The 21,640-nt window shown below is 48.1% G+C and overlaps 1 protein-coding gene and 1 long non-coding RNA gene across 5 annotated transcripts in view; one reads left to right on the forward strand and one right to left on the reverse strand.

Moving 5' to 3' along the window:
- Nucleotides 1-17,639, forward strand: part of FBXW8 (F-box and WD repeat domain containing 8) — a 114,841-nt gene extending 97,202 nt beyond the window's left edge. The window contains exons 9-12 of one of the 3 annotated variants that reach the window (XM_067016025.1): nt 10,719-10,826; nt 13,515-13,688; nt 16,157-16,267; nt 16,951-17,639. In XM_067016025.1, the coding sequence (XP_066872126.1) occupies nt 10,719-10,826; nt 13,515-13,688; nt 16,157-16,267; nt 16,951-17,095 (538 nt within the window). In that variant the 3' untranslated portion in view covers nt 17,096-17,639. Of the gene's footprint in view, nt 1-10,718; nt 10,827-11,043; nt 11,108-13,514; nt 13,689-16,156; nt 16,268-16,950 lie in introns of those variants that run through there. The other 2 variants (XM_059040357.2, XM_067016026.1) reach the window with 2 other exon arrangements.
- Nucleotides 729-20,533, reverse strand: LOC136792749 (uncharacterized). Of its 2 annotated transcripts, none has more exons than XR_010837083.1 (6): nt 19,533-20,533; nt 17,680-17,721; nt 16,778-16,879; nt 15,364-15,578; nt 13,131-13,230; nt 729-1,119 (listed from the first exon to the last, which is right to left on the reverse strand). It is a non-coding gene; the product is annotated as an uncharacterized lncRNA (long non-coding RNA). The 2 variants fall into 2 exon arrangements; XR_010837082.1 differs by lacking the exon at nt 729-1,119 and adding an exon at nt 7,563-7,920 and having other exon boundaries at nt 19,533-19,652.
- Between the last annotated feature and the right edge of the window lie 1,107 nt (nt 20,534-21,640).

The raw sequence follows: 21,640 nt of genomic DNA on the forward strand, positions 1-21,640 counted from the left end.
CCACAGGCAGCTACTCTGGAGGCCTGGCCGCTCAGCCTCCACTGAGCTCGCTGATTGCCTCCACGGCTCACCCTCCTCACTTCTCACTCGCGTCTCTGCCCACCTGAGTTCAGCCCTGATCCCGTAAATACCACCCCTGTGGACCTGGAGGACAAAGTCTTGTCTTAGGTAATCATCGGCCAGAGTCGCGCCTCTGCCCCATTCCTGAGACACCAGGGGAAGGTTGTCTTTTAGGCCATTCGGTGGACGCAGTTGGTGGAAGGTCCAGTGAGACTGCTTGGAATGTCTTTTGTCCCCCTGCTATAAAATTTGTTTGGCATTTAAAAGCTCACTTTCTAATATTAAAAACAGTAACCTAAGGGATGAATCATGTTCAGCAAAATAGGTTTGCCTGCCAAATGATGTCAAGAGTGTGTTTCAGACCACTGTGGTGTCCCTCCGGTGATGGGGGAAGAAAAGAGACTTCATGTGAACAGATTCCAGTTTCTATTTAGCTGATTAGCAGTCTTCCCTTTAACGTATTGGCTTAGGGAGTCGGATTTTCCCGGTACAGGGTCCAGTGCCAGCTCCGGCCGCTCCAGGACCCATCAGCATGGAAGGATTAAAGTGTTTGAAAAGTCCGTCTGAGTCCAAATTTTAGGCTTCTTTCCTTTCTCTTCCCTCTCCCCCTTGTCTTTTCCTTTTTCTTCTTCTTCTTCCTTTTTTTTTTTTCTTCTTTTTTTTTGCCTGGTTATCTGTCATGTCTGATCCAGTGCCCTGAAGAGAGGTAGCATGGCTGGAGGCCAGGTTCAGTTGGCGCCCCTCCCCTGGCCAGCCCCGGGCTGCAGGTGGCGGGCCACTTGGTGGGGTATCAGATCGTGAGGCGGGTCCTCCTTTGTGCCAAATCCCAGACCGCTGTCGCACCAGTGCAGCAGCTTGCAAAAATAATTATTTTGTCAGATGATATTTTCAACTTCTGACCTTCACTACTACTGTCTCCCTCCCATAGAGCAAAAAGATGTGAGTATGCTTTATTGAAAGAAAATACTTGATCTTTTTTTCCTCGAGCCCTTCCGAAGCAGCTGGTACTTCTCATGCTTGAGAATTGAACTCCTCAGTATATGTCCAGGCAGTTTTTCTCTTTAAAAAACAAACAAACAAACAACTAGGCTTGATAAGTGGCCCCACTTGTGGCACAGCAAATGAAACACATCAGTTTATAGTTTTACTCTCCCATTTTCATTTCTGACTGAGCTGTACAAAGGCTCCAAGCTTATCTGATAGGATCTACCTGCAGGGACCTAACAGCTCCTCGCTCTCCAGGAGAGCAAATGCAGAGGGCTCTGTGGGGCATCCAGATGGAAGGGTTTGGGATTGTAGGTTATGCTTCAGAGTTTGTTGACAGCATGACCATTTAGGTGTTCAACCACGGCGAGGCTCCCAGGAAGCCAAAATGGTGTTCCAGAGAAGAGACCTCTGCTTGCTGCATAACGTAGCCTAATTAGCTCTAGAAGCACAGTTACAGGCAGATTGTCATGGCCGTTGTCAGCTGCACATCCTGTTGTCAGTGAGGAGACCTGTATGTACCGGGTAAAGCTGATGTTTTCCTCTGGAGCAGGGCTGCCTGAGCATGCTCCCCGTTGCCAGAGGAGAAGGCCAAATCTGACCATGTTAAGATCCATTTTATTAGTAAACCAAAGTTACGGGTTTTTGTTTGTTTGTTTGTTTACACCCTTTGTCTTTTGGGATGAAAAGAAGAGACTTGGGACTTGGAGTTGGGGAGGCGGCTATCCAAAATGGCATTTAATCAGGGCCGCTTCTAGATCTGTGTGCCAGCTATTTGACCACTACTGGTACCACAGAGGTTGCCATCATATGTAAGATTGTTCTTTATGAATCACATTAACAGTGTTAGCAATCTGAATTTCAAACATGGGGCTTAAAAATATTAGACATCTGGAAAAAGGAAGGAATAAGGACTCTAGACTTTTAAGTGCATAGAGGCATGTCTTGTGGGGTTATTCCCGAAGACTTAATAGCTATGAGTAGGAACTCATCAGAGATGCACACCCAGGCTTGTACAGCTTATGTTTTATTTCAGAAGTGGGACGGAGGGGGCAAATACTATGAAGAGAGCTAGGTGGCTATCACTTCATGACAGATGCAGTTTAAAAACCTTGGAACCTCCTTATTTATTTAAAAAACTGAACTTCTATTGCATTCTCTTAGTACTTTATAAATAACTTGAGAATGAAATGGACTCTAAAGGTACATAAAACTGTTCAAGGTTAAAACAAAAATAATGTTTCTTTAAGGAAATCAGCTTGAGTAACTTTGCTAATAACATGGGTGGACTTTTCTAAGGAGTTGGGGTTTTTTTGGGGGGGGGTATAAGCTGAAATTAAAAATGAAAAAATAGCTCACCTAGTTTGTCACTAGAGGTTAAGTAGAGTCTGATAAAGATTAAGAGAATGATCAGGGTGAGAACTGAGTTATGGTTGGATTGTACTTTTCCCTCACTGGGAGGGAAGGGTTATAAAGTGGGGTTATATAGGTGGGGCTCTGCACAAGAGTTTTAACACTACAGATCAATGAGGTTTTTTTAATGCATATTGTGTCCTTTCCTGCTAAGCCAAGAAGAAAGAGTGGTAAGTAACGTTAGAGGACGGAGGGGTGTGCATCCGGTGTTAGGACTGGATGCTTGTGTCTTACCACAGTGGCTGTCTAGTGCTCAGAGAGGGCTTAAATCTGTATGTTTTGCATTTATTCTAAGATGCACTTTTTTTTTTTACATTTTTACATCTATGAAATCAAGATGTGTCTTTTTTTTTTTTGCACGGTACGCGGGCCTCTCACTGTTGTGGTCTCTCCCGTTGCGGAGCACAGGCTCAGCGGCCATGGCTCACAGGCCCAAGCTGCTCCACAGCATGTGGGATCTTCCCGGACCCGGGCACGAACCGGTGTCCCCTGCATCGGCAGGCAGACTCTCAACCACTGCACCACCAGGGAAGTCCCAAGATGTGTCTTTTATAATAACATCTTACAAATGGCAGCATGTTAAAATATTACATAAAGTAATGCTGCTTCTTGCATTGGATGGTGTTTTCAATTAAAGTCTGTATTTGTTCAATGAAGGCAAAAATAAATCTTAGGAATTAGAACAGTTATGAGAAACTTGAATGGGTTACCAAGGTAAATTCTGCAGGAAATAGACCACTGTGAGTTTTTTTGTTTTGCTTCTTTAATTTAACCTTTGGGGTTCACTGAACATTTAGAATCTGTAAATTTATGTCTTCCACCAAATTTGGGATGTTTTGGGCCATTATTTCTTTAGATACTTTTTTTCCACACTGATCCCTTTCCCCTCTCCTCTGGGACTTCAGTGACGTGAAGAACAGACTTTTTGATATTATCCCACAGGTCACTGAAGCTCTATTCATTTTCTTTCCCAAGCCTTACATTCTTCAAGTTGCAAATATCTGATTTAACTTTGGGTTCACGAACTGTTTCCTCTGTCTCCTCCATTCTGCTGTTGAACCCATCTAGTGAATTTTTTATTTCAGATTTTATACTTTCTTGGTTCAAAATTTCCATTGTTTCTGTTTCTTTGCTCAGAATTTCATTCTTTCTTATCATTGTACCTTTCCCTCATGGAATATAGTTACAATAGCTGCTTTAAAGTCACTGATGATTTCAAAAGTCGGGGTTATTTTAGGGTTGACATTTTCCCTTGAGAATGGGTCACATTTTCCTGGGGCTTTTGGGGTGGGGGTATGTCAAGTAATTTTGGATGTATCCTGGACATTTTGTGTCCACTTTGGATCCTGTTACATAATCCTCTGGAGGATGCTGAGTTTTGTTTTTGTTTTAAACAGGCAGTCCCCCTGGTTAGGTCCAGACTGCAAGTTGTGTCTTGCCTTCCGTGGGCGGTGATTCCAGTGTCAGTTCAGTTTCCAAAACCTTTGCTGTGCTTCTCTGACTGCCCTGCACGTGTGCCACCCAGAGGTCAGTCTGAGCTGGCAGTGGTTGAAATCTTATCTGAGCCTTTGCCGTACTGCTTTGGGTCTGCGCCTGGGCCGTGCGTGGGGTCGCACACGGTATCACGGGCTCCCCGTCTCCAGTTCCTCCCTCTCTTCATCCCTGTGATTCCTAGCTTTCAGGGCCCTTGTCCCCTGGGCCTCTGACGAGAAGATGGGGTTTCGCTCAGGGTTTCACCTGCTGGCATCCCTACCACCATACAGCTTTGTGAACAGGGACTGCCTTGGGGCAAAACCACAGAGAAAAGAGATGGAGGAATCCCCAAAGACACCACACCCACGTTCTTTGGACTTAGGGGCTTCTCTCCTTGCTTATTCAGAAAGAGGGTGTTTCTGTTAGCGTTTTAGCTCCCGTACCACCACACAGCTCTGCTACAGGAGCTCCCACTCGGGGTGAGGCTGTGAGAGAGAAGCTCCTTCCTCCGTGGCCACGTCCCCCACAATCCACTGTCGTGAGTCAACTCCCCCGGGTCCTCAGGTGTTTGGTTTGTGTGTTTTGTCCAGGGGTTTGGGTTGTAGCAGCAGAAGACAGGGCCAGTAGTGGGCTTACTTTAGGTCAGACGAAGAACTCCTACTCTCTTTAAATGATTTAAATAAACTGTTTAGTTGGCAGTAGAGGGCTGTATGAAATGGGGTCCCTTCCCGTTCTGTTGCTCTCAGTCTTCTCATCTGGGATCTGCTCATTTCTAACGAATAAAATCAGGGATCTAGACCAGAGAACGCTCTGCTGGGGAGAATCAAAATAAGAGTTGGTGATAAGGGTGGGACTTCCCTGGTGGTCCAGTGGTGAGGACTCTGCGTTTTCACTGCCGTGGCCCAGGTTCAGTCCCTGGTCAGGGAACTAAGATCCCGCAGGCGGCACGGTGCGGCCAAAAAGAAGAGTTGGTGGTAAGGGCATACATCAGGTTGTTAGTGGGCTGCCAAAGCAACATGCACGGAGCCAACAAATCCCACTGCTTTTCCTCCTGTCATCTTCAGCCGATTAAAAAATGTTTAGCTTTATTAGATCGAATTCACATACCTACAATTCACCAATTTAAATTATACAATCCAGTGTAAAGTTCACAAGGTTGTGCAGTCATCACCAGGTCAGGTTTAGAACATTTTCATCACCCCAAATAGAAACCTTGTGCCCATTAGCAGTCACTCTCCATGTCCCCCCGAATTCTCTAGCTCTAGGCAACCACTATTCACTTCCTGCCTCTACGGATCTGTTTTAGACATTTCATATAAATCGGATCACAGAACGTGTGACTTTTTGTGACTGGCTTCTTCCACTTAGCATAATGTTTCCAAGATAAACCTGTGTTGTAGCTTGAATCACCACTTAATTCCTTTTTATGGCCAAGTAATATTCCATTGTATGAGTATACCACATTTACTTATTCATTCATCAGTTAACATTTGGGTTGTTTCCATTTTTTGGTTACAGATTTTTGTGTAGACATATGTTTTCAGTTCTCTTGGATATATACCTAGGAGTGGCAGTGCTGGCTTTTATAACCCTATGTTTAACTATTTGAAGAACTGCTAGACTCTCTTCCAAAGTGACTGTACCATCTTACATTCCCACCAGCAGTGTATGGGGGTTCCAATTTCTCCACATCCTTACCAGTACTTGCTATGGTCTCTGATTATAGCTGTCCTAAAGGTATGATGTTGAACATCCTTTCACGTGCTTTTTGGCCTCTTTGGATAAATGTCTATTCAAATCCTTGGCCCATTTTTAAATTAGGTTGTCTTTTTATTTATTGAGTTGCAAGAGTTCTTTATATAGTCTGGATACCAACCTCTTATCAGATATGATTTGTAAATATTTCTCCCTGTTCTATGGGTTGTCTTTTTGTGGTACGTGGGCCTCCCACCGCTGTGGCCCCTCCCGCCGCGGAGCACAGGCTCCGGACACGCAGGCCCAGCGGCCACAGCTCACGGGCCCAGCCGCTCCGCAGCATGCGGGATCCTCCCAGACCGGGGCACGAACCTGCTCCCTGCATCGGCAGGTGGACTCGCAACCACTGCGCCACCAGGGAAGCCCCACACTTTTGATAATGTCCTTTGAAGCACGGAAGTTTTTAATTTTGATGAAATTCCATTTATCCAGTTTTTCTTTGTCGTTTGTGCTATTGGTATCTTATTGAAGAAGCCTTTTCCTAGCCCAAAGTCACAAAGATTTACTCCTATGTTTACTTAAAAGAATTTTTATGATTTTGGCTCCTACACTGAGGTCTATGATGCATTTGGAGTTAATTTTTGTATATGGTGTGAGGTGGGAGTCCCACCCCCTTCTTTTTTGCATGTGGATATCCACTGTCCTAGCATCATCTGTTGAAAAGACTATTTTTTTCCCCACTGAATTGTCTTGGCACCACTGTTGAAAATCAGTTGACCATAAAATAGAGAGGTTATTCTAGGTATACTCATCTGATTAAAAGTTAAAAGGATTTATTAAAGTAGGCTAAATGTTTCTATGTTTCCATACATCATTTTTGTCCACAGGTGGTGTTACGGGCTGGCTTGCTAAGGGTTGCAGAATGTTCGGTCTAGCAGAGCTCTTTAAGACCATCTAATGCTGGCCCAGCTAAGGAAACAGGTCCAGAAAGGTTGAGTGATCAGTCCAAGGAGCTTATTACTCTTTATGGGCAATAAACAAAGAACTCTAAACTTTAGAGATACAGCTTTACAATACATAGAGCTCTAACCATAGCCTAGTTGGATTAAACTGGGCAGTTCTACCTGAAAAGGCTATTAAAAATGAATCATTCACCAAAGGCCATCATTGGTGCTATATATATGTTATAGCTACTGATTTTGGCATATAAGGTTGTATTTAAAAATCCTCTTTAATATAGGTTCGATGAGACAAAACAGAATCCTGTTATTGATTTCTTTAAAAAAATAATGAGTTTTCTTGATTAATTTGGTCATTTATAAAAAGAGAGACTGTTTTAATGCCATCTTGCTTGTTCCCTTTATTTTCTGGATAGAAATATAGCTGAAGGTCAGGTCCTTCTTAATGAAACTGCTGAGCCAGAGTCTGAACAGGCTTCATCTTTGCCGTCAAATACAGTTTGCCTTATTATTTTATGGGACTATTTTATCCAAACCAATGGGAAGCAAGCTCTGAGTTGTGACCCCTAATTAGAGTGTCGGCGCTTTCTTCTCGCCTTGACAAATACAAAGTTGTGGTGGCTTCTGGTGCTGCTGCTGGCTGTTAGGGAGAGTGAGTGGGGCGTAAATGTTACATTTGCTCCATCTGCAAGTGTTGTAATAAGTTATTCAAAGCTCTTAGCACAGGACCAGCCAGAGCGTGCCTCCCTCTCAGTTCCAGCACGTTTTCCTGCCCATCAGATGGATGCTCCTCTGTTGGAGTCTTTGGAAGGTTCTGGTGTCTTTTGTTTTAATTGGCGGGCTCGAGCCGACTCCTATGGTGTGATTTTCATTAGAGAGGGGCTGGAGAGAGGGAGTGTTGGAACAGCCCTCCAAACCCAACCATGAATATTAAACATAATACAATTACAGCTTTCAGACCAATTATTTTTTTCTTTTCAACGGGCAAAGTTGATGAAACACGCGCTGGATAGGGATCCACAGTGTCTACCATTGGCTTCTTTTTGTCCCTGGAATCAGTTGTCTTGGCGTCTTCGTACCCATTTGCTGTGCTACCTGTTTGCCCACGTTGGGAATTTGATTTGAGCGCTGAGGGTATGGGCTCTGCCAGGGAACGCTGCTGTGCACGCTGGGGCCGCGCCGTCAGGTGTGTGAAGCAGAGATGCATTTTGTAATGTGAGCTCGAATGGTTCGCGTGGACTTGGCACCCCGTGCTGTGTGCTATCTCTTTCTGTCAGCCAGAAACCAGAGCAGTGCCTCTTTGAGGAGATGTCTTCTAAGTGCTTCTCCTTTTTCCCTGTGGGGAGAAGTTCGAGTCTGTTTTTGGCCCATTTTTGTTTTCCTTAGTGATAAAATACACTAATGCTGTATCTTTTGGTGTATTTGTGTATTTTGTTTGGAGCCATCCATGCCGGTATCTAAATACAATAGGAAAACAGATGGCAAACTTTGAACTTCTGGACCAAATTTGTGTTTGCCTTTGTCTCCTTAACAGCCAAACTGTAAATTATGGAGTATAAATATTCAACAGAGGAGCTCTTTATGAAAATCACTAGAGCAAAATAGACCCTTATTAACCAAATACGCACTGAAAAGTACTCAAGCTAAAAATTTCTCCCCCCACCTTTCCTTTTCAAGTTCCCATTAGTAAGCAGTGCAGCTGTAGCCTCCAGGCAGAGTTCCTTTCGCGGCAACTTTACCTTTTCTCCCTTCTCTAACCCACAACAAATGCCTAAAGATTAGTGTCTGTAAATGCTGACTGAGGGAGCTCTGGAGCTCTTTGTCTTCTGTGTGTCCCCTGCTCTGCATCTCTCTGGTCACAGACCCCTCCCTGGGAAGAGGGGAGGGGGGGGTGTTGATTGGCCTGCTGTACTAACGGAGCTCTCAGTCAGCCTCGCCGCCGGCAGGGAAGAAGCCATGGACCTCACTCACCCCTGTGTCATAAGACTATAGATTTCTAAAACCCTGTTTTATTTGAAACTAAACATCCACATGGGAGCGTATACAAGGTACGTTGTGTACAAGTTAAAGAGCGACGGCTGTGCTACAGCGTTCTCCAGAGGGCGCCTGCACACACCGATGCGTGCCTCCCTCCCCGCCCCCCGACTGCACACACCGATGCGTGCCTCCCTCCCCCGCCCCCCAGCTGCCCTCACGCAGCTGGGCCTGGTGCGCTCGGTGTGTGACCCTTCGGGCGACGGCTGTCCTCAGTTATGTGTAGCTCTGCCTCATTCTCTGATGCCCGTGCAGGTCTCCACTGTACCGGATGTACCGTCACGGCTTTAGCTGGCATCTGCTGATGGCGCTAGGTTACGTGCCTTCCCCGTTGAGTCACTCAGATTCATGGCAGTGTAAACACTGTTTCTCATTTTTCCTGTTGGTCTGATTATCAGAAGTCTTTTTGTCTCAGGTTGCTTTTGAGACCCCTTGTGTCTTTTGCGGTTTCCCACTTTATTATGATACTCTGTAATACGTATTTCTTTTCATTTATTCTGATTAGTGCTTGTGAGTATGCCTATCTTTCCTTTTGGAAAAACATCGGCCATTAATGCTTTGAATATCGCTCCTTTGCCCCACACACTGGATTTTTTTCCTTCGGGGATTCCTTTTGGGCGTAAGCTGAACCATCATCCCCTTCCATCCTTCCTGTCTCTTAACGCTTCATTCACATTTTTCATCTGTTTTTTTCTTTGTGCTCCATTCTAGGTAACTTTTTAGATTTATTTTCTAATTTACAGATGCTTTGTCTAATCTGTTTCTAGCCTATCTAATGAGTTTAATTGCAGGGATTATGTTTGCATGTCTAGAAGTTCTGTACTGCTTTTTTATAAAGCAAGGTCTCAATACTCCCCTTTGAGTGGACCCCAGCCTTACAGCCTTGCCCCCATGGTACAGTAAGAGCCAGTGCCATTGCTTCCTGAGATTGGCACCTGCCAATAGCCTCACCCCCACCGCACATGCAGAGAGGCAACCAAAATTGCAGCTCAAGCTCTCCAGTCTGGTTTTCTGCATGGGCCCTAGGGAGGTTGCTTACTCTGAGCTCAGCAGTGCACTTAAAAGGATGTAGTTACGTCTTATGCAGCAGTATGAAGTGATTTTCAGTGGGAGGGTCAACAGGGTGCCTGAAACAGAAGCCTCATCTTTGCTACTGAAAAAGTACTGTGGCTAATGGCCTTGTATGTATATATGTGGATGTACACGTATGTTAGATATGGCCTATATAAAACCCTAGAAGCAGAATTGCTAGGTCAAAGTGAAGTATATGTTTTATTCTTTTGGATATCGCCCAGTCACTTTCTCTGGGCTTGTGCTCACATCAGCCGTACAGAAGTACCTCTCTACCCAGGGCTCGCCAGTGTGGAAGGGGCCTCGGAGCGCTACTGGACGTTACCTTCGCTGGCAGGCAGGTTGAGTGGCATTGCTGCAGTGTAGTCTTAGTGCGTAATTCCGCTCATTACCAGTGAACTTGAACATCTTACAAGTGTTTAAAAGCCATTAGTATTTCTTTTTCTGTGAACTATTTTTTTTTTCTTAAACTTTATTAAAGTTTAATACTGGGTTATCAATCTTTACTATCAATTTGAAGGAATTTTTTTTAATAAGAAATTAGTTCTCTGGTGCAAACATTTTTCACAGTTTACCATTTGCCTTGACTTTTTTTTTTTTTTTTTTGGTAACGTTTAGAAAGGCCTTCCTATCCTGAATATTTGTTTTGGCTCTCTGAGCCCTCTTGAATTAATATTGGTGTAATGTATACGGTAGAGCTCCAAGTTGAGAAAGTTGTTATAGGGTATTTTGCTTATAATTGCGAATTTAAGTGGGATCTTTTCTTCAATTAACATTTTAAAAACTAGTGGCTGTATAAAGGATAGTTACCGATTTTGACATATGAAAATACATTTGATTCTGAACTATTACTGAATTACCTTGGACTGTCAACCCTAATGATAAATTTGTCCACTTATTTTCTTCTTTTATCTAGTTGTATCTAATTTTTTAAAAACAATATGAAATAATATTGGTAAAAGTAGATTACTATTTTTTAAAGACTTTTCATTAGGAATAAGTGTTCTATGTCATCAAATCTCTCGTCAGTCCCCACAGAAGTGGCCCTCGCTGGGGGTTTCTTGTTGTCAGAGAGGCGTGGTGGACCACAGGAATGGACACCCTGGACAGAGTCCACTTGCTGGTTAACAAGTTGCTGTGAGTTCTCTTGGCACTGGTGCAGATCTGTCGTCTTCTGTCATGCTTGCAGCGTCAGGTTTTGGGTAATAACAGAATGCTGGCTCCATGTAAAGAGTCAGAGCTTTCCTCCCTTTGCTGTGCTGTGGAATAGTAGATGTAGCCCGGGATTTGGGGAATGAGGGGGGCGGTCTGTTCCTTCCAGGTTGGACCCATTTTGCTTGTTCTTGTTTTGCAGGGACAGCTTGCTCCTTGACAGCTTTCCCAGCTTGCTCTGTGTTCCTTGATCTATTTGGATTTTCTATCTCCTGGGGGTTAGTTTTGATAATTCTTATTTTCCTACAATGTCATTTATTCATCTAGGTCTTCAAATATGGAGATTCAAAAAATGAACTCAAGAAATAGAAAACCTGAATAGATTATGATGATGAAAGAAACTGAATTACTAAAAGGGGGAAAATCGACCTACAGAAATTAGGTCCATGTGTGGTCTTTTACAGTTTTATATTAGTTTCGGTTATCATGTGGGGTTTTTTGTTTCTTTCCTGGCAAGTTTTATCAAACATTTAGTAAACTGTATCCTTATCATTTTGAAGTACTCTCAGGCTAATCCTTTTTGCTCTGAAATCTACCTTTTCAGGTATTAAAATTGTCACCTCTTCCTTGTCACATGCAAATGTGCCTTTCCTGTGTAGCGTATATTGAGGGTTTTTTTGTTTGTTTGTTTGTTTTGCGGTACGCGGGCCTCTCACTGTCGCGGCCTCTCCTGTTGCGGAGCCCAGGCTCCGGACGCGCAGGCTCAGCGGCCATGGCTCACAGGCCCAGCCGCTCTGCGGCACGCGGGATCCTCCCGGACCAGGGCACGAACCCGCATCGATGAAGAACATCTTTAAAAACTGCATCGGCAGGCGGGCTCTCAACAACTGTGCCACCAGGGAAGCCCAAGGTTTTTTGTTTTAAGTACTGTTTGGTTCTTTTCAAACATGCTTTTTAAAATTATTAATTTATTTATTTGGTTTGCTGTGTTTTAGTTGTGGCAGGCAGGCTCCTTAGTTGCGGCACGCATGCATGCATGTGGGATCTAGTTTCCTGACCAGAGTCTTGACCCCTGTGCCGCCAGGGAAGTTCCTATATTGAGTTTTGCTTTGTGATGTGAGGCTCTTCCTCTTAAGAGGTGCGTTTGTCCTGTGTGTGTCTGTCCACCCAGCTGACACATTAGGGCTTTCTGATAAGCTGGCTGCTAGCATTCAGGGTTTGTCTCATACATCCCTCTGTGGCGCGTGTGTCGGCTCCTCCTGGTCCTTCTGCTATTTTGCTACATCGCTTTCTTTCAGAGAGTTTCCATGGGTAGCTCACTTTGAGTCCTTTTCTGTTTAAAAAAACAAAAGTCTTCATTATGCCCTCAAACTTGGTAGGTAAACTAGATATAGAATTTCCAGTTCAAATAATTTCCCCTCAGAACTCTGAAGGTACTTTGTGTCTGTGCGTGCTCACGTACCTGTAAGAGTTTAGGACCTAGAACATGTTTGAGATGATCCCTTCTCCCCACATTATTTGTGTCAGACATGTTTGTCCAGCTCCCCTGCTAACTAGCTGGTGGCATCTTTTCAAGGCAGCGACTGTCTTTTCCTTTGTGACTTGCAGCATATAGGGGCTGTTAAATTCACCTGTACTGAAATGTGGCTTATTTCAAGAACTGTGTTGGTACTTCTAGTGGATAAGAGATTTCTGTCTCATCTAATTTATCCTTATGTGGAAATTCAGCATATACTTGTATAGAAAGTAGTTTTTAAAGATGTTCTTCAGATTATTACAAGGTAAGTAATCATCTCAAGACTTCAGATAAGTGACTGCCAAGTGTCCACATACTCTATCACGATTCTGTTACGCTTATGCTTAGTCAACTGTAGACGCGTCGCCTTTCCAAATTTCAACAAGATGGTGATGAACTTAAAAGTTGAATTAAATTACCCGAGGGCTTCCCTGGTGGCGCAGTGGTTAGGAGTCCGCCTACCGATGCGGGGGACGCGGGTTCGTGCCCCGGTCTGGGAGGATCCTGCATGCCGCGGGGCGGCTGGGCCCGTGAGCCATGGCCGCTGAGCCTGCGCGTCCGGAGCCCGTGCTCCGCAACGGGAGAGGCCACGACAGTGAGAGGCCCGCGTACCGCAAAAAAAAAAAAAAAAAAAAAAAAAAAATTACCCGAAAAGTGTTATTCTTCCAACCAGGTAAGCGTTCAGGTTTCAGACAAATGTAGCTGTTTTACAACTTGCTCTTAACAGACTTTTATATGAACAACAAAACTGCCATGCTGGGCAGTATACTTACCCTCTGGACAGCGTTCTCAGGCCGACGTCCCCATGGAGGCACCACGGCAGTCAGGTCAGCGTCCCTCGCGATGGGCTTGTGCCCAGGGCAGCCGTCTCCCCTGTGGAGCACATACAAGTGAGGAGCAGGGCAGCTGGTGTATTCTGAGTCCTCCTCATTCTGTGCTTTGCTAAACTAGTTCCTCTCTGGTACCTCTTGGCCTCCTCTGAGAGTACACTAAGGCAGCGGTGAAAGTTTAGTATCCGTATTTAGATGTTCGTCACTGAAGGGGTTTCATACTCCGTTTTCTTAGGGTTGCTGTACACAGACCAGCATGGCTGAGGAGGAATTCGTCAGTTCAGGCTCTAATGCTAATAATCTCTGTGCTCGTCTCTGGCCCTGCAGGGTGAGGATCCACGACCTCCGCACTGACACGATCGCCCTGTCCATCTCTGCCCACCAACTCGGAGTCTCTTCAGTCCAGATGGACGACTGGAAGATTGTCAGTGGGGGCGAGGAGGGCCTGGTCTCCGTGTGGGATTATCGGATGAACCAGAAGCTGTGGGAGGTACACTCCAGGTACGGTGGGTCCTCAGATGCTTCTAGTAACCACAGTAGCAGCAGTGATGGCATCAGTCAGCCACTGAGCCAGGTACTGTGCGAAGTGCTGTCCACACGTTGCCACGTGGTCCTCACTGGAACCCTGCAAGTCAGCTGCTGTGCAATGGGCTCAGAAATGGCGCTGGTCCCTGTTACACTGGTTCAGACTGCCACAGATCCCAGCTTGGATAGAGACGACAGCGGGCGGGGGGCACTGCAGGCAGCCCATCTGCCCCCAGGTGGGGCGGGCCCGGGCCTCCCCCCCTCTCCTCCACTCCAGGAAGTCTTGATCTTCCTTACTGTTTACAAGGGTGCTTCAGACTGAAAGTATTCAGGCTTCAACTAAGGAGGAATTTGTAACTTTAACCTTTAGCTCTAAAATTCAAGAGAGAGAGCTATTCTCCCAAGCACAGCAGAGGGCTGTACGGATGTAGGTAAATGGATATAAGGCGGCCCAGCCGGTTAAACGTTGCGTGCTGGCGTCTGACCTTTAAAGCAGAGGCGGCCTGGAGCGGACCCAAGGCTCTCCCCCGTTGCTTGCTTGCATCCATCCAGCCCCCGTGCCTGTGCAAGACGGGCACCGAGCTCCCCCGGCTGTCACTCAGCACCTCTGGGACGAGACATGTCCCCACTAACTGCAGAGCGTGATAGAATGAAGGCTGCTCACAAGTCTAGCTGAAGTACGAGGTCAAAAGAGGAACTGGTTTCTTCCTTGGAGGGTGGCGATAACCGATGCTTGGGCCCGCATCTTTCTCACATCACGGTGCCCTCCACGCTGCTTGGTTGGCTCTGTCCAGCCCTGCCTGCAGTGTTGATGCACCTAGTTGCCACCAGGTGGTGCCAAAAGGCAACTAAAACTCACACCTTGGAAGCCCAGAACTATCTGCCTTTCAGGACACCCTTTTGTTTTAAAGAGCTGGCTCAACCTGGCCTCTAGGACAGCCTCCTCGGCAGTCCAGGCCCCCAGGGGCCGCCACCAGCAGCTCTGTTTCGTGCACGAGGCCTGCACTCCCTCGGCTGGGTCATTCAGGTGAAGCCAGGCTAAGCGAGGTCGTGCCCAGAACTGTTGTCCTGTCCCAGCCTTCCTAACTCACGTGTTCTCACCAGTGCTTAGTGGCTTGTCCCAGAGCACTGGTCACCCAAGCAAGGCTGATGCCTCGTCCGGCTCCTGCCCGGCACTCTCGTACTCACTCAGGTCCTGGCGGCGGAGCTTGCTGCTGCTGGTCTGGATTCCCTCTCAAGCTCCGGTCCCGCCGTTGCTCGGTCTCCTGCCCCGCTGCCCACTTCGGCCACGCTCCCCGGGTGCTCCCGCCCCTCCTCAGCCAGCTCTGCCTCGACCTCCCCTTTCTGCCACTGGCACCAGCAGTCCCCCAGCTGCAGGCCTGGGACTGAGCTCCGACCTCGCCCTTCCACATCCTCCTCGCGGCTTTGTTTTCCATCCCTCCCGCCTCACTGGGTCCTGAGCCAAGTCCTCCAGCCACACTTTCTCCAGTTGGTGCCGCAAACCCTGGACTCAGGCACCCCTCTTGAGGGAATCCTCTGCTGTGGCCAAGACGCCTGTCCCTGCCTCTGGCACAGCTGTAACTCAGCCTGAAGGGACTCCCCCTCATCCCCTCCGTGCCACCCTCTGCCCTGCTGAAGGGGCCCGGCTGACCTTTCAGTCTGTGCCGCCGTCTCCTCTTCCTCCTGCCAAGTGCTGAATTCTGTGCCGCATCTTGTGGCTTCTAAGAGCTCTTGTGCTCTAGAAACACTGGTTGTTTTTTGTGGGGATGGATCTCACCTTCTTAACAGCTGGGAATCCCTCTGGGGGCAGTCATCTGCTTGCATTAGACGTCTTTTTTATCCTGTGTCCCCTGGCTCCGTGCTCCACTGGAAAAAAGTTTTTAGAATGAACAAAAGGCTTTGCTACATAGGTTTCAAGCTATTTTGTTCCAAAACTTTCTGAATGTGCTTTCACAACCCAGAGTACGTGTATCATTTGTAGCCCTCTGACTTCAGGACTGGCGGGCCTTTGTAGGGCACCACTCAACACACCCTGCCGCTGGGGAGCCTGGCTCAGAGCTGGAGTGACTTGCCCAGGGCCAGCCAACCAGCCAGGGGGGTAGAAGTGGGGCTGTTCTCCACCGTGTGTGTCCGAACTGTCTCAGGTTGTCCTCTGTCTCCCAACACACCCAGGTGTTAGGGCATCAGCCAGCAAGCACAGGGCCGTTGAGACGTGTTTACAGAGTAGGCTTGGCGTGGGGCCTTGCTCCAGCTAGCTTTGGGAACTGAGGCCAGACACTGCCCCTCTGGGGGCCCGCCTTCCTCCTCTGTAAAGGAAGAAGCTGGCTTAGATGGTTCTAGAGGCCCTTGCAGCTCCAAACTTCCGAGACCACAGCAGCAAAGGTGGGACGTGCTGAGTTCCAGTGGACTTAACCTTGACGAGCGTTCTCTCCCACCTGCTCCAGACACCCCGTGCGGCACATCTCCTTCAACTGCCACAGCCTCATCACGGCCCACGTGCCCTATGAGAGGGTGGTGCGCAACGCTGACCTGGACAACTTCGTCACCCACCGCAGGTCAGTGCTTGGGCCGGGCTTGTAGGAGTTCAGAAGAGACACTCCTAGCTTGATTTTATTAATGGAGCATCGCAGGCCGCATTGGTCCCCTCGGGATGGTCCCCTCAGGCATAGCCGTTCTCTTCGCAGAAGTCAGGAACACACATGTACCTGGGGGCAGGGTGGTATTAGCCAGCACCACGTGCTGAATGCCTGCTTCCGGCACTTCAGCAGGACGCTGCGGGGCAGGGGTGGGGGGAGGCGGCCACACGTGCCAAGAGCCCATGACAAAAGGCTGTAGGGACCTGTGGTGTTGAATCCCAGTGACAGTGGCAAAGCCTAGTCCTCACGCTCAGCCTGCTGGGTGGCGGCTGCCAGAGGAGGGAGGCCCATGCCGGAGGCTCAGGACCCTTTCTGATTACTGTTGGCCTGGCTTCCAAGCAGCCTCTTGTGAGGCTGACCCTTCCTGCCTCCCTGTTCAGCCGGGTGCCTCCCAGCACTCAGTTCCCTCCATCAAACTTGTCTGCTCACCTGTTTGTCTGTAGTCCCGGGATCTGGAACGTCCACAACACACTGTGGGGCCGAAGCAGACACGTGTCACGATGACTCACTCTCCTGTCTCTAGCACGTCTGCTGCAAAGACAGAAGTCATCGGGGGCTGGGGACCAGGACTGACCCCGCCGCTGTCTCTGTGCTTTCTCTAGACACCGGGGGCTGATCCAGGCCTATGAGTTTGCAGTGGACCGGCTGGCCTTTCAGAGCACTGTGCCCATCTGCCGTTCGTCCTGTGACACCATACCGGGTTACAACTACGACCTGGCGCTCGCTTTTCCCTGTGACAACATTTAGGGAATTGTCTCATTTGGGAGCCGGGAGAAACATGGGAAGAACCAATTCTGTGTATTTTAGAACTACAGAGGAGCACCTCACTAGGTTTTAAGTGTTGGGGGAAGAAAGCAACCGCAGGGCGCGCTTCTGTGACCCCCACGTATTCCTCTACTGCCTTCGCTTTTCTCCTTTGCCAATTCATTTTTCCGCAGCCGCGTTTGTCAGGGCTCATTTCATCTTACTCTGTTCTCACTCTCTCTCATGGCTTTGAGTACCACACACCGATGGCTCAGATTTATACCTCCTCCACTGCCCCGCATCACCCCACTCCGCCCTTGCTCCAGCTCTCAGATAAGCCCCCCCGCCCGCCCGCCTGCTCATCCTCTGTCCAGTCTCCAAACCCTTTCTTCTTTGGGGGCCTTTGGACATGCTAGTCTCTGAGACCAAGAATTCAACTCTGGGTCGTTGTCTTGTCACCATCACCCAACCTGGGAGAGCAGCACTTTTTCCTGGTAGATTTTAACACGGTTATAATTATATATTTATACAACTACTTCATTAATAACTGTTTTGCGTACTATTATTTATAGACACTTTCTACGTACCGTAAACACTCATCCTCCACGTGGGGTGGAAGGTGACGGGTTCTGGAGTAGAGAGAGAGAGGGGAGAGCGCGGACGGACCGTCACGTTCAACCACCGAGCTAACGTGGGGCAGCACGGGAAGCCCCTTCCGTGTGATGACTGGCTTCCGTCTGCAAGGATCGGGCGGGCAGACCCCTCGCGTTACCCATGATGTAGACTGCTGTGTGCAGCAGCAGCCATCTACTGTACCTTCAGAATATCAAAGCCCAAAACCGATAGAACTGCTCAGAGAAACAAAACCCACGCCCGTGGTGGGCGAGTCAGGGATTTACTTAATTTATAAGCGTGACACAATGGATGTAGATAGGATTCTGTCCCTTTTCAAATACCCACAAAACATGCATAAAAAATGACCACGGATGAAGGCCACAAGGCAAATCTCAGATTACACAAAGAGCAAAACCAGACAGGTCCAATCCAGTCCCCGTGCGGTACAATTAGAAATCAACAAAAAGCAAAACAAAAATATACACCTGGAAGCCCCAGGCACTCCTGAATTAACTTGGTTTTAAACAGGGAAAGAAAAATGGAAAATAGAAACTCTCCAGACCAGGGTGATAGCGGAAGCACTGAACACCAAGACCCAGGGAATGAGGCCCGAATGGGCGGGGAGACATCATGACTTTATAGAAAATAAGACAGAAAATCAATGTGCTGTCACCCCAGAAAGCTTAAAAAAGGTCACAGTGATCCCAAACAAAGTAGAAGGAGTTAAATCCTTCTTTAAAGGAGTTTAAAAAGGATAAAAAATACACATTAATGAACTAGAAAACCAACAAACAGTGAAGTTGATCATAAAAGCCGAAAGCAGGTTTTTGGAAAGACAAAATATACAACTCTTGATAAAGGAAAAAAAAAAAAAAAGGCACAAGGGACTGTCAAACCGAGTATTTTCAGCATGGGGATAACGTCCCACTGATCCAAGAGCAAAGTGAAGCTTTCCTGCTGTTCACAAGCGTGCGTGGTTGGGAAATGCACCACCACACGGAGTCCTAGAACTTTTTGAGTCGTGAGGGTTTTGGAAGGTTTTTCAAATTAAGATCCTCAGTCATAAAAAAACCCACATCCAACTAGACAGAGCCACACAGAGAGCCGCGACTGGGAACCATCCCCTCCGTCCCGAGAGCACTGCTTTCCTTCAGGCTGCCTTCCCGGGAAGGCAGCTGTGTCAGGAGGGTTTTCTGCTTCCTTTCAGAAAACGCAGTTACTTCATAAGTGAAGCCAATGTGCGGTTGGCACATGATGTACCGTATTTACGCTCTCGCTGCCTTGTGGTGCTCTGACCCCCTAGTGACCTCGCTTTATACGGTTTTCTCCTCTCACAGCCTCAATGCAACTGGACCACTGCGGAAAGTTTATTTTTCCTTTTAAGAAGCAGCCCCTTCCAATCTCATTTCACAGTTCATTTTGCAGATACATTCTCCCTCCTAGCTTTGCAGGAATTAAGGGTAATGGAAGAGTTCAAAAGAAATGAGACCCAGAAAATTTTACTGAAAGTAAAAACAGTTTTAAACTACTTTCATTCACTGCCAACTGCTGGTCCAGTGTAAATGTTACAAGCATGGGGTTTTTCTTCCCAGCCTGTTGATAACATCTCCCATTCACGAAAACCACCTGGGTTTTGTGAAGTTTATTGGACCCAAATAATCTCCAAGCACACCAAGTTCAGTCAGTGATTTTTGCTGTAAACCTTACATTCTGGAAGAAATAGCCTGATGGGGAAAGGATCAAAGTTCCTTTATGAACCAACATTTACCAGTGGCTTAAAAAAATCTCAGCCCATGTCCACCCCCGTCTGCTCAACCCATCTTACCTCTGTCCCCGTTGGCTATTCTGTGGGAGCTTCTTGGCAAGTTCTGAATTCTTAGTTGACTTATCGTCTCCTTTTCTTCTGTATCTCTTCTGCTTTTCAAACTCGGGCCCCATGTCTCCCCTAAAGACAGAAGAGACTCAGATATGCCGCTGGGGGAGCCAGAGGGCCAAACACCAGAAATCTCTGTCCTATCTTGAAACATTGTATGACTTTGCTTTCTGCTTTATAACATGTCCATGTTGGTTCTAGTATTAAATTTTTTAAATGTATTTATTGCTGAAATTACTTGTCACCCTGGCAAGGTGCATGGTGACAGTCCCCTGGCTTTACCAGCTTTCCCCCACCCTGGAAATCTCACCTGACATGTTGAATAGTTTTTCCCAGAACCACCATTAGAGGGGCTCCTAGCCCAGGATCCAAGAAACCCACACAACCATATGTGAAACTGTGCATAAGGGCATTTTCTGGGAGGAAGTATGGCTCTGTCATCAGATTCTCCATGGGAAGCCCAGCCCTGGGAGTTTCATCTGGGCCGCTCGGCTGTACTTTGCAGCCTCAGCCGCGTGCTGCCTTGGTGCTGCGGCTGCCAGGCAATAATCCACTCGCAGAGACACCCTAGGGCCGGCTACACCCCCCCTACCGAGGCTGACCCGTTGACGCGAGGAACAACTGAAAGTCCCGGACAGTGGAGTTTTGGTCCTTCCTGTGCAGGAGAGCTGACCACACCAGGACGGAGTCCTCCGCACCCCTGCTCGGAACCAGAGGCCCCACGTTTGAGGGGATGGCGCATCCCACTCTGCATTCAAGTGACAAACACCGGTCACTGAAAACCAACTTTGCTCATCCTCGGAAACGTCTTCCGGGTAGGGGCACAGCCTTCTCGTTGAGGCCGTCCAGGTCTACGACAATGGCTGAGGCAGGGGCCGGCTGGCTCTCCCAACTCGGACCTTTGCTCCGGGCAGCAGCTGTGGCAGCCGGGAGCGTGTGGTGCTGCTGGCCGCCCGTCCGCGGAGCCCTGAGCCTCGCAGACCTGCCCACCTCACCAGCGGCCAGGCCAGATGGCTCCCTGGCTGCTGCAGTGGGCCATGCGGCGACTTGGACGGAGGCTGCCCGGGATGGGCGATGGCACGGCCCCTCTCGCTGGGCTCCAGCCCGTGCCATGCGGGTGCCAGCCTGCTCTCTGCCTCTGATGGTGGGCAGGGGCTTCCAGGCAAAAGCTCTGTGCCAGGGACCTTTTTGTCCCCTGGGAAGGGAGGGCAGGCTCCCCCCTGCCCCACCACTGTATCTCCTATCTCCTCTCCCCTCTCCCGGTGCTAGCACTAACTGACGCTGCCGCCTCGCTTCTCTAAGATGGAGGCGGCCATAAACTGCTTTTCGGCACATCCTCCAGCCTTACTGCTGCCCCTTGGACCACTCCTGGGGTAAAGACCAGAAACCTAGCCCCTTGCTGACTTGGTCAACATGCAGATTAGAAGGAAGAGCAGCCACCGTGTGCCGGTCAGAGTCCTCAGTCCTCCTGGGGCCAAGTTCATCCACCACCAAATCCCTGCTGGCACTTGTTCACTGATTCCAGAAGAGCCTGGAGACAAAGGCAACACTGACACCCTGGGAAGTCATGGTGAAAACCCCAGCTCCTCCCACGCAACTCTCCAAGGCCTTCCCAAGGTCGCTGTGTGGGAGGACAGCTTGCAAAGCAGGTGCTGGCAGAGCCCTTGCCAAGGCAACTTGTATCTTTAACTCTCCGTCAGCCTGCGTAAGTCACCGTGCCGTCTGCAGTTCAGCTCCGGCCTGGTGAACCACAGGCAGTGGAGACAGGTTCAGATGCGCAGCGACAAGGATCCGATCCATACATGACGCACGTCGCGAACCTGCCAGTGCCTGGATCAGAAAAAAATGGAATGGTTTTGTTAAGTCTAGCAGTCGTTCGTTCCCTCAGAGGATGCCTGGCCAAAATTGGAAGCTGCTGTCATCTTACTGCATTCCCTTATCCATAATTCATGTTTAACGTGGCTGCAGAAGCCTTCCCCTGAGCTTCTCATATTAGATTTCCATTACACAGCCCTTTTGCAAACCTACCAAATCGGCGTGTTTGTGTCAAATTGCCGTAT

This window comes from Kogia breviceps, chromosome 15 (genome assembly GCF_026419965.1).
Source record: "Kogia breviceps isolate mKogBre1 chromosome 15, mKogBre1 haplotype 1, whole genome shotgun sequence".
Taxonomy (NCBI): Eukaryota; Metazoa; Chordata; class Mammalia; order Artiodactyla; family Physeteridae; genus Kogia; species Kogia breviceps.